General features: G+C 59.4%; 3 protein-coding genes across 3 annotated transcripts; 2 read left to right on the top strand and 1 right to left on the bottom strand.

Annotated features, from left to right (window-relative positions):
• The first annotated feature begins 10 nt into the window (after positions 1-10).
• CHLRE_03g207800v5 (uncharacterized protein) lies at positions 11-3,398 on the top strand. Its single transcript, XM_043061539.1, has 10 exons — positions 11-151; positions 478-535; positions 669-912; positions 1,060-1,204; positions 1,350-1,397; positions 1,558-1,670; positions 1,809-2,016; positions 2,126-2,279; positions 2,442-2,604; positions 2,805-3,398. The coding sequence occupies exons 1-10, from the start codon at positions 50-52 to the stop codon at positions 2,839-2,841; spliced, it is 1,272 nt and encodes a 423-aa protein (XP_042926444.1). The 5' UTR covers positions 11-49; the 3' UTR covers positions 2,842-3,398.
• A 2,272-nt stretch (positions 3,399-5,670) lies between these two features.
• On the top strand, positions 5,671-10,055 carry CHLRE_03g207901v5 (uncharacterized protein). The gene is made up of 9 exons (XM_043061543.1): positions 5,671-5,973; positions 6,199-6,450; positions 6,794-6,878; positions 7,002-7,167; positions 7,315-7,404; positions 7,661-7,758; positions 7,933-8,083; positions 8,196-8,324; positions 8,435-10,055. The coding sequence occupies exons 1-9, from the start codon at positions 5,898-5,900 to the stop codon at positions 9,059-9,061; spliced, it is 1,674 nt and encodes a 557-aa protein (XP_042926443.1). The 5' UTR covers positions 5,671-5,897; the 3' UTR covers positions 9,062-10,055.
• A 725-nt stretch (positions 10,056-10,780) lies between these two features.
• CHLRE_03g207900v5 (uncharacterized protein) lies at positions 10,781-13,328 on the bottom strand. The gene is made up of 6 exons (XM_001693115.2): positions 13,009-13,328; positions 12,846-12,926; positions 12,573-12,735; positions 12,319-12,428; positions 11,787-12,176; positions 10,781-11,647 (listed from the first exon to the last, which is right to left on the bottom strand). Exons 1-6 carry the CDS (start codon positions 13,117-13,119, stop codon positions 11,237-11,239), a joined length of 1,266 nt encoding a protein of 421 aa, XP_001693167.1. The 5' UTR covers positions 13,120-13,328; the 3' UTR covers positions 10,781-11,236.
• Between the last annotated feature and the right edge of the window lie 322 nt (positions 13,329-13,650).

The following is a 13,650-nucleotide window of genomic DNA, read 5'->3' as shown; positions in this document are numbered from 1 at the left end:
CCCTACGAACCTCACAGTTACGTCAGTACAATCGTCGAACGCTGCAAAAATGCCGCGCGTTAAGTCGCCTTCGCAGGCTGAGATTAGCAGCAACCCTCGCGAGTTTGCGCTGCTCGCCCAGGCGGCCCCCAACGGCGATGTGGACCCGGAGGTGGGTAATGTATTAGTGGCAGCGAGCGCTCCATGCGCTCTTATGCAGCCTAGATACGCAGACACAGTGCTTATACATGGGTGATTGAGCCAGGGGCTTGCAACGCGTCTGCGTTGGGTGACCGTAATCGATGTGCGTGGTTGACAAACGCCCACCGCAAACGCGTTTAAGGGCGGCCGGTTCTTGGGCACTCGTTATGCATATGGCACGTGCGTGCATTCCTTCCATGCGCCACCACGGAGCAGTACTGCCGCCGTTATGTGACAACGTCGTGGTTTTGGTTGCCCCTGAGCCTCGTCTGGCGCTTTCTTCCACCTGCTGCACAGGTCCTGAGCCAGTACATCAAGCTCTATGGCCAGCCCTCAGCCAGCGTGCCTCAGGGTGGTGAGCATGGGCGGGGTGGACATGCTGCACTTTTGAGGCAGTGTTTAGCTGCCAGCATTTGCATACACACGTACCCACCTTCCCAGTAAGACCACGCGCGTCGTTTCTTGCCGACTCTCATTCCCATCCACAGAAATCACCTTTGCGGAATTCGCCGCCATGTTCAGCCGCCCTGCCGGGGGCGACAAGCCCGCCAACAACTGCGTGGGTTATGCGGCGCTTGACAAATCGGGCGTGCTTGCGCCCTACTCCTTTGATCGCCGGCCGGTAGGCCCCGGTGATGTGCGCATTCAGATCACGCATGCGGGCATCTGCCACAGCGACCTGCACCAGGTCAAGGACGAGTGGGGCGGCTCTGTGTTCCCCATGGTGCCTGGGTGAGTGCTGCACGTGCCAGGTGCTCCTGAATGACAAGTGTTGCGCAATGACTGGCATTCGTGTTTGCATTGGCATCTAACGCGTATTGTACACATTTGTTGTCGCCTGACGGGCATGCCAACGCCTTCCGTCTGGCACACACACAGGCACGAGATTGTGGGCATTGTGACGGAGGTGGGCGAGGGCGTGACCAAGTTCAAGCCAGGCGACCGCGCGGGTGTGGGCTGCATGGTGGACTCGTGCCGCACGTGCGACACCTGCCAGCGCAGTGAGGAGCAGTTCTGCCCTAAGGTAATTTATTTGCACAGCTTGCGCAGGGCAGGGTCTCTGCACGATTCGGGAGGGGGAATGAGAGGAACGCGTTCTTGTGGGTTCCTGATTTGATGCACGTATGTACCGGTAACCCTGCCTAAATCCCTGACTTGGTTCCACGCAGTGCGTATACACGTACAACAGCAAGCACCACGACGGCACGCTGGCGCAGGCAAGACCAGGGGGATTGCTGGTTGCAGAGGTGGTTTGTAGAGGTGGTTTGATGCACAACTGAGCCGTGTGCACAAAGAAATACGCTGAGGAATAGGCTATACGCCATCTGCCGAGGTTTATCAAAGACTTGATTGGCACGTGCTGGTGTTGGCTCACAGGGTGGCTACTCAAGCCACATCGTGGTGCAGGAGTCTTTCACCCTGCGCCTGCCTGACAACCTGCCGCTGGACGCCACCGCCCCGCTGCTGTGCGCCGGCATCACCGTCTACAGGTTCGTTGTTCCGAGTTCTGGGTTCTGGGTTGCGTCTGTCCTGCTGCACGCGCGCCGCATACAACATGACCACGTGCAGCTTTGGTTACTTCGCACCTGACATGCAACACTGTGCCTCACTCTCATTTCGTCTTGCAGCCCCATGAAGCACTTCGGCCTGGACAAGCCGGGCATGCGCCTGGGTGTGGTGGGTCTGGGCGGTCTGGGCCACATGGCGGTCAAGATCGGCAAGGGCCTGGGGCTGCACGTCACCGTCATCTCCACCTCCGAGGCCAAGCGCGAGGAGGCCGTCAAGGTGCTGGGCGCTGACGAGTTCATCGTGTCCAAGGATGCTGAGGCCATGAAGGTGGGTTGCAGCTATAATCTATTGCACAGTGGCGTTCATGAGCTTACCGTATCTTCCGAGCATTGCACTCCTTTCGTGCCGCTCACTACCCACCCACTGCCTTCCCTAGGCCGCCGCGGGCAGCATGCACGGCATCATCGACACCGTGTCTGCCAAGCACGACGTGGGCGCGCTGGTGAACCTGCTCAAGGTGGATGGCAAGCTGGTGATGGTGGGCGTGCCGGAGGTGCCACTGGACCTGCCCGTCATGGCCATTGTCTTCAGTGAGTGCGGGCGCGGAAGGGGGCGGGGTACGGCGTGCGGAGGCCTGGGGTGTGACGTGGAGGAGCAGAAATGTGATTGCGGGCTGTGGTGCAGTGATGGGTGTGGGCGTTTCGTGCAAGCCTGTGGCCGTCTAACCGTGGGATTACCGTGTCTGTATGCAGAGCGCGCCATGGTGAGTGGCAGCCTGATTGGCGGCATCAAGCAGACTCAAGAGATGCTGGACTTCTGCGGCGAGAAGGGCATCACCGCCAGCATTGAGAAGATCCCCATCGACTATGTCAACACCGCGTACGAGCGCGTGCTGCGCAGCGACGTGCGCTACCGGTGGGTGGGGGCGGCCGTGGGGCAGGCCGGGTGCAGGCGGAGGGACAGGAATCCAATGGGATGCAAATGAGTGCACATGCCATCATATCAGCACTTGCCATAGAGTGTCGTTGAACGCCTGATTCGCCTGTTACCATGCCCCGCCCTGCCTGGCTGCCTCTGAATGGGCTTTCCATTCTACCCTGCCTCCCCCGTTGCAGGTTCGTGATCGACGTGCAGGGCTCGCTGATTTTGTAAGCTGGCTGATGGCGCGTCCATTGGCGCACGCATGGGCCTGTTGGGCAGAGAACGGGCTTGTACCACCTAGTACACGAGCCGGCACGGTCGCCATTGATCCGTGTCTGGAGCTCTGGACCTAGTGCTGTAGGTCCCACTGTCGACGTATGGTACGACAGTAGGATGTCATCGGGTCCAATGACAAACAAGAGCAAAGTAAGGGATGAGAGAGAAGTGAGCATCAGGATTCGTGAGGGTATTGATTCATTTCATGATCAGGCCTTGGATCAGGCACTCGTTCTGGTGTAGCGCTTCTGGCAGTGCACTGACAGCATGCGCGTCATGCTCGAGCCGGCTACAGCGAGTCAGATTGTTGGGCGCATGAAGGACCTGAGGGGTGCAAGGATGGACATCAAGAGGAACAGGCGCAAGGCGTCAAGCGCGGGTGTGGTACACCGTGCTCATGCTTCAGGTCGCGAGATTCCGCGAGATTCCGCGGAAGTCGAGCAGGCTCGTATGCGGGCTAGTACCGTGGGGGCGTGTCGCATCCGTGGAGGGCTCTGTAACGTGACGGCCTCAACACACACATGCCCCGGATACAGCTTTGCTCCAGCGGCTCAACCGCACAGACGTGAACAATTCAGGTCACCAAGCGAAATGCGGCTCATGCTCCTATTTCAACCCGCATTGGGGCAAGCAGAACAAGCGGAGCTCGGCGCAGCCGAGGGATGCAGAGGCACAGCAATCAACTAGGCGCTACGGCGTGCAATCATTTCAGCTGGTGGATTCCAAGCTTCAGGGCAGATGAAAGCGGACACAGGCTACTCCAGTCGGACTAGTGGGAAGGGGTATGCGTCAGCGTGGGCAGGCGTGGGCATCTTGGGCACCCCAGCGCACCAAAGACAGCAGGCTGTTGGAGAGTAGGCCGATGTCACCTTGCCGTCTACATTAGCGCCCGGAGCGTGAGGAATGCGACCAGCTTTCCTTCCGTGCTCCTCTTCCGGTCACTACAATTCCTAATCAGTGCAGCCGCTAACTCTCAGCAAACCCTACGCGAAACCTCTGACTAGGACGCGCGCATAGGCTATCCCCACCGAACATTCAGCCACGCATTCCTATTAATCTATTATCAGCTTCACATCCTCACCTCCGGTCTTGTTGTTGGCGTGTACTTCAGCCCCCTTGTTTGCGTGTTGGCGTGTACTTACGGGCCCCCTTTCCTGCCGTGCCGCGCCCTGTCCTTGCCCCTGCTTGTCACAGTGTCGCCCGGCCATTGCTTTGCTGCATGCTGCTCGCACTACGTTGGTTGTCGTCGTCGGCGCGCCTGATTGCAGGTTTGCAGGTGCGCTAAATGCACCTGCAATGGCACAATGTCTGCGTGGTGCTACCTACCGCCTGGCCGGACGCCCGGAGCGTGAGGATTGCGCGTCAGCAGACTCTATGAGCCAGCCAGCGCAATCCTGGGCACTTCAAAGTAACGATAACAGCGAACTCACTCTGCAATTGTTGCTCTGACATGCCTGGTGGGATTTGTGGCCCGGGATTCTAGCCATCACACTTGGGACGATGCTTCTCACCACCCTCTGCTCATGCTTGTACCAGGAATTCACCGGAGCGTGAGGAATGCGCGTCAGGGAACTACCAGCCAGCCAGCAAGCCAGCGGGTCTGGGAATACTACACTGCACCCGTTGCCTCCTTGTCTGCGTATGCTTGCGTCCCTTGCCGCCCCTGCGGAGGATTCGTTTGCGTTGGCTGCGTGTGGCTTCCTGGTGTCGCACGGCATGCACCGCACGCGCCCATGCCGACCGCAGTGCGACCGGGATGAGCCATGCAGCGATCGCGCTGTCGTTACTTCCTCGGCCGCCCGGCGCCCTTGCTCATTTATTTAACCGCATCCATCACGTCCCCGTACTTAGTGTTTTGTTTAGTCACCCCGCGCAGCGCACAGCCATAACAGCCACAGCCTGCAGCCCGGCTTGCGCACCTTGTCCTCGCGGTTGCTTTGGGGTTGACGTTGCTTGCCTCGCGCCTAGCGCCATAGCTTCTACGCTGCAGTGCATCACGCCTCCTGTCCCTCCCTCCCTCCCTCCCTCCCTTACATGTCGTGCTGGGCACCGGTGGCGCTGGTGTTCTCCAGGTTGGTTTCGGGCGCATCCTTTCTGGTAGTCCCAACGCCAGCCCGGCCGGCGTCGTCCAGCCCAGCCATCCCAATACAGCAGCCACCTTCCGTCAGCCAGCCATGGGCGCGACCGTCCACAGCGTTTACCGTCGGTTACGAGGTAACATGTGAATTCGCAACTTGCGCTACTGACTGCCTACTCTCGTGCCGCCTGCAAGCCCACTCCGCCTTCCGCTCTGGTCTACGTACGCATTAGTTCCGCAACACTCGTCAACAACTGCACACTACGGGACAACGCCAACCTGCCCCTTACCCTGTTCCGGTACCTACCTTGCCGTCCACATGCGTGGCCTTGCGACCCTTGTGTCCTGCGCCAGGGCTGCAACACGAAGGATTCCGGTGGCGTGCACGGCCAGGGGTGTGCGGCGGTGCACGGTCAAACCCCAGCTATCGAAGGCCACCCCGGGCCACCCAAGGGGCCACCCAGGTCACTGTCCCCTTTACAAGGAAAGAGGTTACACGTGGGATGACAGCCGTAGACATGCCAGGGCTTGATAAGGGCTCTCTTTAGCCTGTCATCCGTGGTCATCACTCGTCATCACACCCCACTGCCGCCCGGTTCTTAACACTGATTGGCGCCGCTGGATCCACTATGTCCATGATTATCTTTCCTCGCCATCCATCCCTATTGTACATTGAAATTGATATGTAACACTCCTACATGGTATGTGAACACGCTCGAGCATGACTTGACTGTGTTCAAATACATCGGCCACATATAAGCCACTTGTAGACTACTTCAAAAGTGCTGGATTGTCTTTGAGCGCATATGTCTGGTATTTCCAGCGCCACCTAGGAATTTCTCGTGTTTGAGTCCAGTTTGCGTCAGGTCCGCCTCGCTGGCCTTTCCAGGCCTTTCCAGATCTTCCCAGCAATTGCTCTTTCATAGTGCCCATCATGCAATTCTTATCCCATGGCGAAAACAATGACGGCCACCTGCTGCTGGCCGGCATGCCTTTGCCAACTCCTGCCGGTAAGCTGGCCTATCACCGAAATATGCGTACGATCCCTATCGATAATTGAGACATGGACAGCGCATAGTAGACGGCTGGCTTGGCCCGTCAGCCACACGCTTGACACTTGTACGCTCAGTACGCTCAGCACGCTCAGCAGCATACCGTCCCACGCTGGCACGGCTCCAGCTCAAGACTTCACCCTCTTGCCCGATGCCCGGGATAACACCTTCCGCTCGATGCAGGCGTCATAGTGGGAGGAGAAGACCGCGGTGCTGATGTAGCCTCCCTGGCGTCCAGCTTTCGTATGCGTATGGCAGCGCTGACGAGCGCTGCGTCTCCGGCGCCAGCGGCCTCACAACAACCACGGGGCACGCCAGGAGGTCGGATCATGTTTGTGAATGATACCGCTCCCACTCCCACTCAGCACGTGAGCGACCAGCAAAACGTTCAGCTGCTGGAGCGCAAGTGGAGGTCTCTGTCACAGAGCATGCGCGGTGAGTGAGGGAGGCTAGCGTTGGGAGTGGGCTTGCAAGGGCATGTTAAAGCGCCCCGCAGGTAAGGCTGGCTAGGGCGAGGATGTCAAGGGACCCACGCCAAAAGAGACTGGCACATGAGGCAGGGTCTGCGCTCGAAATAGCCTCTCATGCCCCCGCCTCAGCCGGCCCCGGCAAGTACCGTATTCAAGCCGCACAGCACAAGGCATGTGTCGTAGACTATAATATCGTAGAATACGTAGACACCGCTTCACGTATCCTTCCCTCCGTTCGCTCGGAAAGCCAGCGTGTATCTAAACCATCCGGGTCCATCTGTGCCCCCGCTTGGCTTCGCACACCGCAGGCAACGCGCAGGCCGCGGCGGATGTGCTAATGAAGCAGGCACAAGCCACCAGTCAACTGGATGAAATGCTGCAGCTGATGTTCATGTGAGGCAGGGGCCGGCTGTGGGGCGGCTTAAGGAACGAAGTCATGCCGCTCGTGGTCCCATGAACGCCGTGCGTGCCATGTGCTGACCTGGGTTGTGTGCCTGACGTGTCCATACCCCGCAGCCAGCTCAGGTCAGTCTCGGACGACCGGGCACGACTGCAGCAGCAGCTGCTGCATGAGCGCAGTGCGGCGGCGGCACAGGCGGAGGAGCTGGCAGCGCTGCAGCAGCGGCAGCAGATCAGCGAGCACCGCACCGCCACTGTGAAGGTGGTCACGGACTCGCTTCAGGTGCGCGCGTACATAAGTTCCGATGCTGGTGAAGCTTCGGGGCTTGATCGTGGGGCTTGACGGCACGGATCAATATCATGAACGCTTGCTTGGCCCTTATACCGCGTATCATGCCATGCCTCACCCGTATCCTTTTGTTTCCCGCAGGGCCAACTCGCTCAGGCGCGGGATGCGCTTGCGACCAGCCAACGCGAGAACGAGCATTTGAAGGAGCAGCTCAGGGAGCTGGAGGAGCAGGTGGGTCAGGGGGTGGGCAGCACTGGCGATGCAGCAGCAGCGGTGGTGGGCAACCGTGTGGGTGCGATGGCTGTGGGCAGCACTAGGCAGCAGGTCACCCAGCGACGCCGTGTGAATGATGTGGCGGCGTGCAGATCCCGGGCTCGCACGCAGGAATGCGCGCGCGCTTGGCAATATGCGAACGTGATTCCCACCGCTTCACGTAAACAACCTGACTTCAACACTTACTCCTTGTGCACACCATCTGGCCTTGCAGCTGTCGGTGACGAGCGAGTGCCGCATGCGCGGAGACACCATCATATCGGAACAGGTGGCAGTGCTGGAGGCGCTGCGGCAGCAGCTGGAGGACAAGGCGTGAGTTGACTGGGCTGTAGCCTCTGGGCAAACTAATGACGATTTGCAGAGTTGGGCAGGCCGCAGGCGGCAGCACACGGTGCTCCGTTTCACAGACACCCCACAACTCATCTGCCGCCTATATATAGTGAGTACGATACCTCTCCCATGTCCTCATGCATTGCACTACCTCAGATCTACGGCCGTGGTGCTGGCCGAGGACAAGGCGGCGCTGGAGGCCCAGCTGCAGGGTGTGCTCCAGGCGGAGCAGGAGCTGACGGTGCACCTGCGCGAGACACACACCGCCATCGAGGGCCAGCTCAGCACTCTGAGGGAGCAGCTCAAGGTGGGTCGGCGGGAGCCGGGAGGCTGCATCAATGGGCCATCCCCTAGTCCAGCGTGGTACTGAAGCCTGTGTCTTACACCCATGCTGACATTGTCAAACATTTGAATCGCAGACCGAGCGACAGAAGCGGGCTGCGGTTGTGAAGCGGCGCGGGGAGCTGCAGGTGCAGGTGGAGCAGCTGCAGGCGCAGGTGGCCTCGCAGCAAGCGGAGATGGCTACGCTTGCGGAGCGGATTGGGCGGGTGCGTTTGCATGAGCTATGCTCACCATGCGGGGTAGCGTTGATCAATCAATGCATTGCAGCCCGTCCTCAAAAAAGGTTCCGTGCTGCATGCCATTCCCGGCACAACAGGGAGGCGGTGGCATTCATCATTTGTCGGCGAGTGCGCGGAGCTCCACACCATCAAGCAAGCATGCCCACACGACACAGCAGCGCCCAATGACATCCGGGTCTACGCAGGCGGTGCGGCCCGCCGCAGCGGTTGTGGCTGTGCCGGCTGGCCGGAGTCCCTCTCCAATTGCGGGGTGGGGGCAGCAACGCTTGCGTGCGCCCCTGCGGCCACTGGCCAACTCCGTGGCAAATGCAGCAGCAGCAGCAGTACATTCAACTGGCAGCCAGAACAGCAGTGCAGAACGGGCCGCAACGCGTGCGGGAAGCAGCAGGCAGGAGGACGAGCCGCGGTCACCGGCGGGCATGCGGCAGGAACCCAACACCGCATCTATTGCGCAGTCTCCGGCAGCTGTGTCCATCCCCATGTCAGTTAGTGGCGCCGCGCCCCCTGGTGAGGCCCAGGCCATGCAAGGCATGGCAGCTAAGGAGGACCACAAGCAAGTGGGGTCCTTCGAACCGCCGTCACCACCAATCCACCTGGCAGCAGCTCACGGGTACGACGCACAGCCAACGTCATCAGCCCCCCGGCGGCGTTCGATTTCGCCTCGACGCGGCGCGGGGCCCAAACCCCACTCGTGGCTGCCGTGAAGGCGCAACCAGCACATGGTCCTGGTGTGCGGTTCATACGGTGCATGCCTTGCCAGCAACGCCAGCAACCCTTCGCATCAAGTTTTGGGTGGAATGTCCAAGGGCAAATACGGTAGATTACTGAGGCTGCGGTGTGCGAGGTGGGCTGGTAGCGTGCATGCTTCGCGGCTTCACAACTAAAGAGTGCATTGTTTGATAGTGCCAGAGCCTTTCGCTGCGGGTTTTGGGCTGAGCCCCCTGAGCGAAGCCATCCAGGGGGCAACAGTACAGTGATTCGGCAAGGAGGCGCGTACGGTACGCGTAACAAGGGTATACTGGCCGGTAATGGTGTTCTGGGGCTTCCAATGCCCTTGCCGTATAATCTGACAAGGCTACAGATTCCATGTGTCGAATCCTACGAGCATACTACTTGAATGTTCCAGGGTGCGGGGACGGCTGGGCACTGGGGACGGATTGATTGACAGGTTGACGGTTGGGACAGCTCATGTGCGCTCTCCTCTTCCTCCCCGTTCCCCATCCCCAGAACCGCGACGTCTCCGCCGCCAACGTGATCCGTGTGCTCCTCCTGCTGAAGCTGATGGGCTTCGAGCGGCCGACCAAGCTGCAGCGGCCGCCATGGCCGGCGGCGGCGGCGGGGCCGGGCTGAGAGCCTGAACGGCGCTAGCAGGGCGTGGGGCTGAGGGTGCACGTGTTGATTGGCGGCGAGTGACGTGACTAGTTTGTTAGCTGCGGGTTAGCACGGACTGTGCACCCCACCCAACCGGCCACGTCCGGATTTGCGGGGATGCCAAAGGCGCCCAACATAGAGGCGTGTGCTTAGTAGGCGCCCGCGTCAAGGTGGCTGGGTTGATAACGACCCGGGATCAGCCCTTTTCCTGCCATAAGGCAGCCACCTCCTTGTTAGAGTTTTACATGTCCTTGTGGATACACGACAACTAGGCACGGAGGTAAGGGGGTTTGAATTCGACACGAGTTGGTGTAAGCCCATGACCCCGACGCCGCCCGCCCGTGCCCTCGACCTGGCACAAGCGCTCATCTCGTACAGTCGTGCGTTGCCGGGTCAGCCTGTCTGGGCATTGCCATGGATGAAAATTTTACGCGTGTCAAAGCAGGGCTTGCATCTTCCAGGGTAGGCCGCCGCCTCAAAGTAAGCCATGGGCGACATGTGCAAGCGATAATACTTATGGGGGGGGGGGGTGGAGGCCTCCTTAACGTTATAAACGCGGCATTTTGGGGCCCCTGCCGTAGGCGAGAACATGGTTAGGGCCCTTCTCGCCAGTAGAGGCGGTCTACCCCTGATGCAAGCCCTGATTGTCGCCTCTACACCTTGTTTCATCAATTCGCAGCTTGGAAGTGAGCGGGCTTCGCTACGTGGCCACTGCCTCACCCCGACTGCTCGCCGCCCCCGAACGTGCCCCCCCGGACACCCAATCCCTTCCAATATCGCCACTCCACTCCTCCACCCCTCCTGTGCATGTGCGGGCAGGTTACTGCGTGTGGTGTGCGATGCGGGGTCTCAGGACAAGGCAAGGACACCTGAGGGGGGAGGGGCAAGCCGGGGTATTGCGCAGCTAAAGGTGTTCGGGAATCATCCGAAGCAGGTAAGGTCAATCTCCGGAAACCATATCAAAGGGAAGCCTGCGACAGCCACGGGCATCTGGGACGCAGTTGGCTCAAGCCAGGTGACCTGCAGCTGTGGTACATGGAGCGTGAACCAGGCTACCTACAAAATTACACCAGCCGCGGTTGTGGACACCACATGCACTGTGGGCGTCGCCGCATGGGCATTTGCCCAATCTACAGGTAGTGCAACCAAGGCACTCTGGATCAAGAACATCATCATTCAGGCTTCCCTCCACAACGCGTAGCATCTAGCCTAACGGGAATCATAGAAATGTACTTGGTTCTTGGGTGAAGCAGAAAATAAATGGCCCCACTTATGGTTGTGGCTGACGCCAGCAACGTCGAAAGCATTCGGCTCTCATGTCAACTAGCCTACCCACCACCTTGCGCTCTGCCCCCTACCAGACCCTCGTCATAAGTTCTTGCAGCGTCATGTACGATAGCGTGGCGCGCTCCAAAACCCACCCGTCACTAACAGATACAGCCTAGTCACAATTCTGACATGTCTGGTGTCAGCAATCTTCCGATGAAACGATTGCGTCGTGCAGCCCCTCACGAGCGGTGAATGCCGCTGGCGCCGCTGGCACTGCTGCCGCCCATAATCATGGATAGGTGCTGGTTGACCACCGGCAGTGGCAGGGGGCTAACTCGCGAGACGCTAAGGAACTTGCTGTGGCTGTACTTGTCGTACAGAGCCGTCAGCTCGCCACCCTGTGCGCGTGAGTTGACCTGGATGTGCAGGGTGGCCAGCGCCTCCACGCATTCTGCGATCTGCGCGGGCGTGTAGTACGAGTAGTGCTCCAGGGTGGGCGACCACGGAGCACGCGCCAGGATCAGGTTGCCCAGGTACACGGCCGCCGCGGCAATCTCGCTGGGCAAAAAGTGCAGCATGGTGGCCTCCATGAGTGAGATCTCCGTCAGGTAGTTGGACACAAAGTGCAGCTGGTCATCAGGGCTGCAAACCTGCGGGACAGACGGTTTTCGTTGGGAAACACAATAAGATGACATGACCCCACACGTATCATGCGCACGCGTCATTTGTTCCGTTTAATCAGCTGACATGAAGCTGTGCGAAATTCCAGGTCTGCAATTCCCAGCGCACCTGCAGCAGGCGGCGCAGGAATGTTTTGGCAGTGGGCACGGTCAGCTCGTACTTGAGCTGCCGCAGCACCTCCTCCTCCATCGCTACCAGCTGCTCGCGGCTGTAGGTGTTGTCCGTGATGTACGAGAACTCGCTCACGTTGGGCGGGTAGATCTCCTCGTACTTGGCGGCAATCCACATGCAGGTGATGCCCACCAGCTGCAGTTGAGAGCGTGACACCCGCTGCAGGGTAAGCACGCGGTCCAGGAAGTTGACGGCGTAGTACAGGGTATCGGGCACCATGCGATACTCCTCCGAAACCTCCACCAGCCAGTCCACCAGGATCGACCGCATTTTCGAATTAATCTCGGGTTGCGAATCAAGGTAGTCCGGGATGGCCCGCCGCATGAGCTGTGGGCAGCGGCAATGACAGTTTTAATAAGCAGTGTGCCCGCCGCACTCAGGACCGCAACAATTGAAGGGCACTATGACGGGGTATCTGCACCGAACCAGCCATCGCTCTGGGCACATTCAGCTGTCATGGTTGACCCACCTCTGCCTCACGCAGGTACTCGAAGATGGCACCGGCGTAATGGCTGACGGCCTGCGGGTCTTCGTGGTTCAGCGAGTCCACGTCAATCCAGGCCTTCTTGCGCAGGTCACCTGCAGGGATTGGATAAATATAATGAAGGCGCGGTTTGCGTGACCAGGATGAATGGGAGTTACAGCCTCACCAAAAGCGCGTGGGTATGCTCCCTCACCCGTGCGCTGTCGGCTACACCCCACGAACCTAGCACAAGCGCTTACCAGACGACCGAACGCTGGCACCATCGATGATGCGGGGGTCGGAGAAAGCCGCAAGCGGAATGGAAGGCTGGTGGAACGAGGGCTGCTGCTGGGCCTTGACCGGCTGCGGGAAGCCGAACGAGGCTTGACCCGCGTTCAACGCTGAAAGGGCTTTCCGCTCGCCCTGTGGACCAGAGGCAGTGCCAAACGACAGATGGTTTATCGCTCTGAGGAATTGCAGCGTTTCTTATCGTGGGTTTTCCCCGCTAGACCCGGTCAGCGACCATTCCTTACCGCGACAGGTCGCTGCTGACCATTGTTTGTCAGGTCACCCAGCATGGCCCGACCGTTGCTAGATACTCCCTTGCTCACATCCTGCGATGCATAAGGGAAACGTCAAGTCTGCACGGACGCAAACGGCGGTAGCATTCTTCCCCCGCTACCCTGCCGTGTGCACCTGGTGCTGCTGGCTGGCACTGCTCTTAGAGAGATGACTTAGCAGCTGCTCCTGGGAGTAGTTAATCGCCGACGGAAGGACCCCAAAGGAAGAGCCGACGCGAGAGCTCATGGCTCCTGTGGGCGTCGCCTGCACACAACGCTGTGCTTCCTTGATATGCAGCTGCGTTGGGGTCCTTTTTGCAGCTGGCCTAGCGTCCCGGGTCCATATGGGAGGAGAGCAAAGACGTCAAAGCCAAAATTGCAGCGACGGGGGAATAAATATGTCGGGTCACAAGCAGGATAGCCTAACAATTACAAAAGACCAAGTCTATGAGTTACTGTGTGTGGACGGGAGTTCACGCGACTGAAGGTGACAGACGTTTTGAGACGGCAAATGGATTTCGCCAAGAATGGATCCAGCTTCAGGCTGGCCTCTCCGTCGCAGCCTTGGCCCCAAAAGTATTGTGACAATATAATGGCAAGCATACAGACGCACTGAAGCAGGGAAGACAGCCAGCCGTGCTAGCACCCGACCTGGGTTCCCGTCGGCACGCAACAGTTGCAGAGAACACATTGTGCCCTTTCAAGTGGGTTCTATGTGTAGAGCTCGTCCGTTTGTGGGCTTCGCACAAACTCGGCCCTTTGCGGTCAGTCACAGCCG

This window comes from Chlamydomonas reinhardtii, chromosome 3 (assembly GCF_000002595.2).
Source record: "Chlamydomonas reinhardtii strain CC-503 cw92 mt+ chromosome 3, whole genome shotgun sequence".
Lineage (NCBI taxonomy): Eukaryota > Viridiplantae > Chlorophyta > Chlorophyceae > Chlamydomonadales > Chlamydomonadaceae > Chlamydomonas > Chlamydomonas reinhardtii.
The sequence above is the reverse complement of the archived record's forward strand: the minus strand, read 5'-3'. Positions and strand labels throughout refer to the sequence as shown.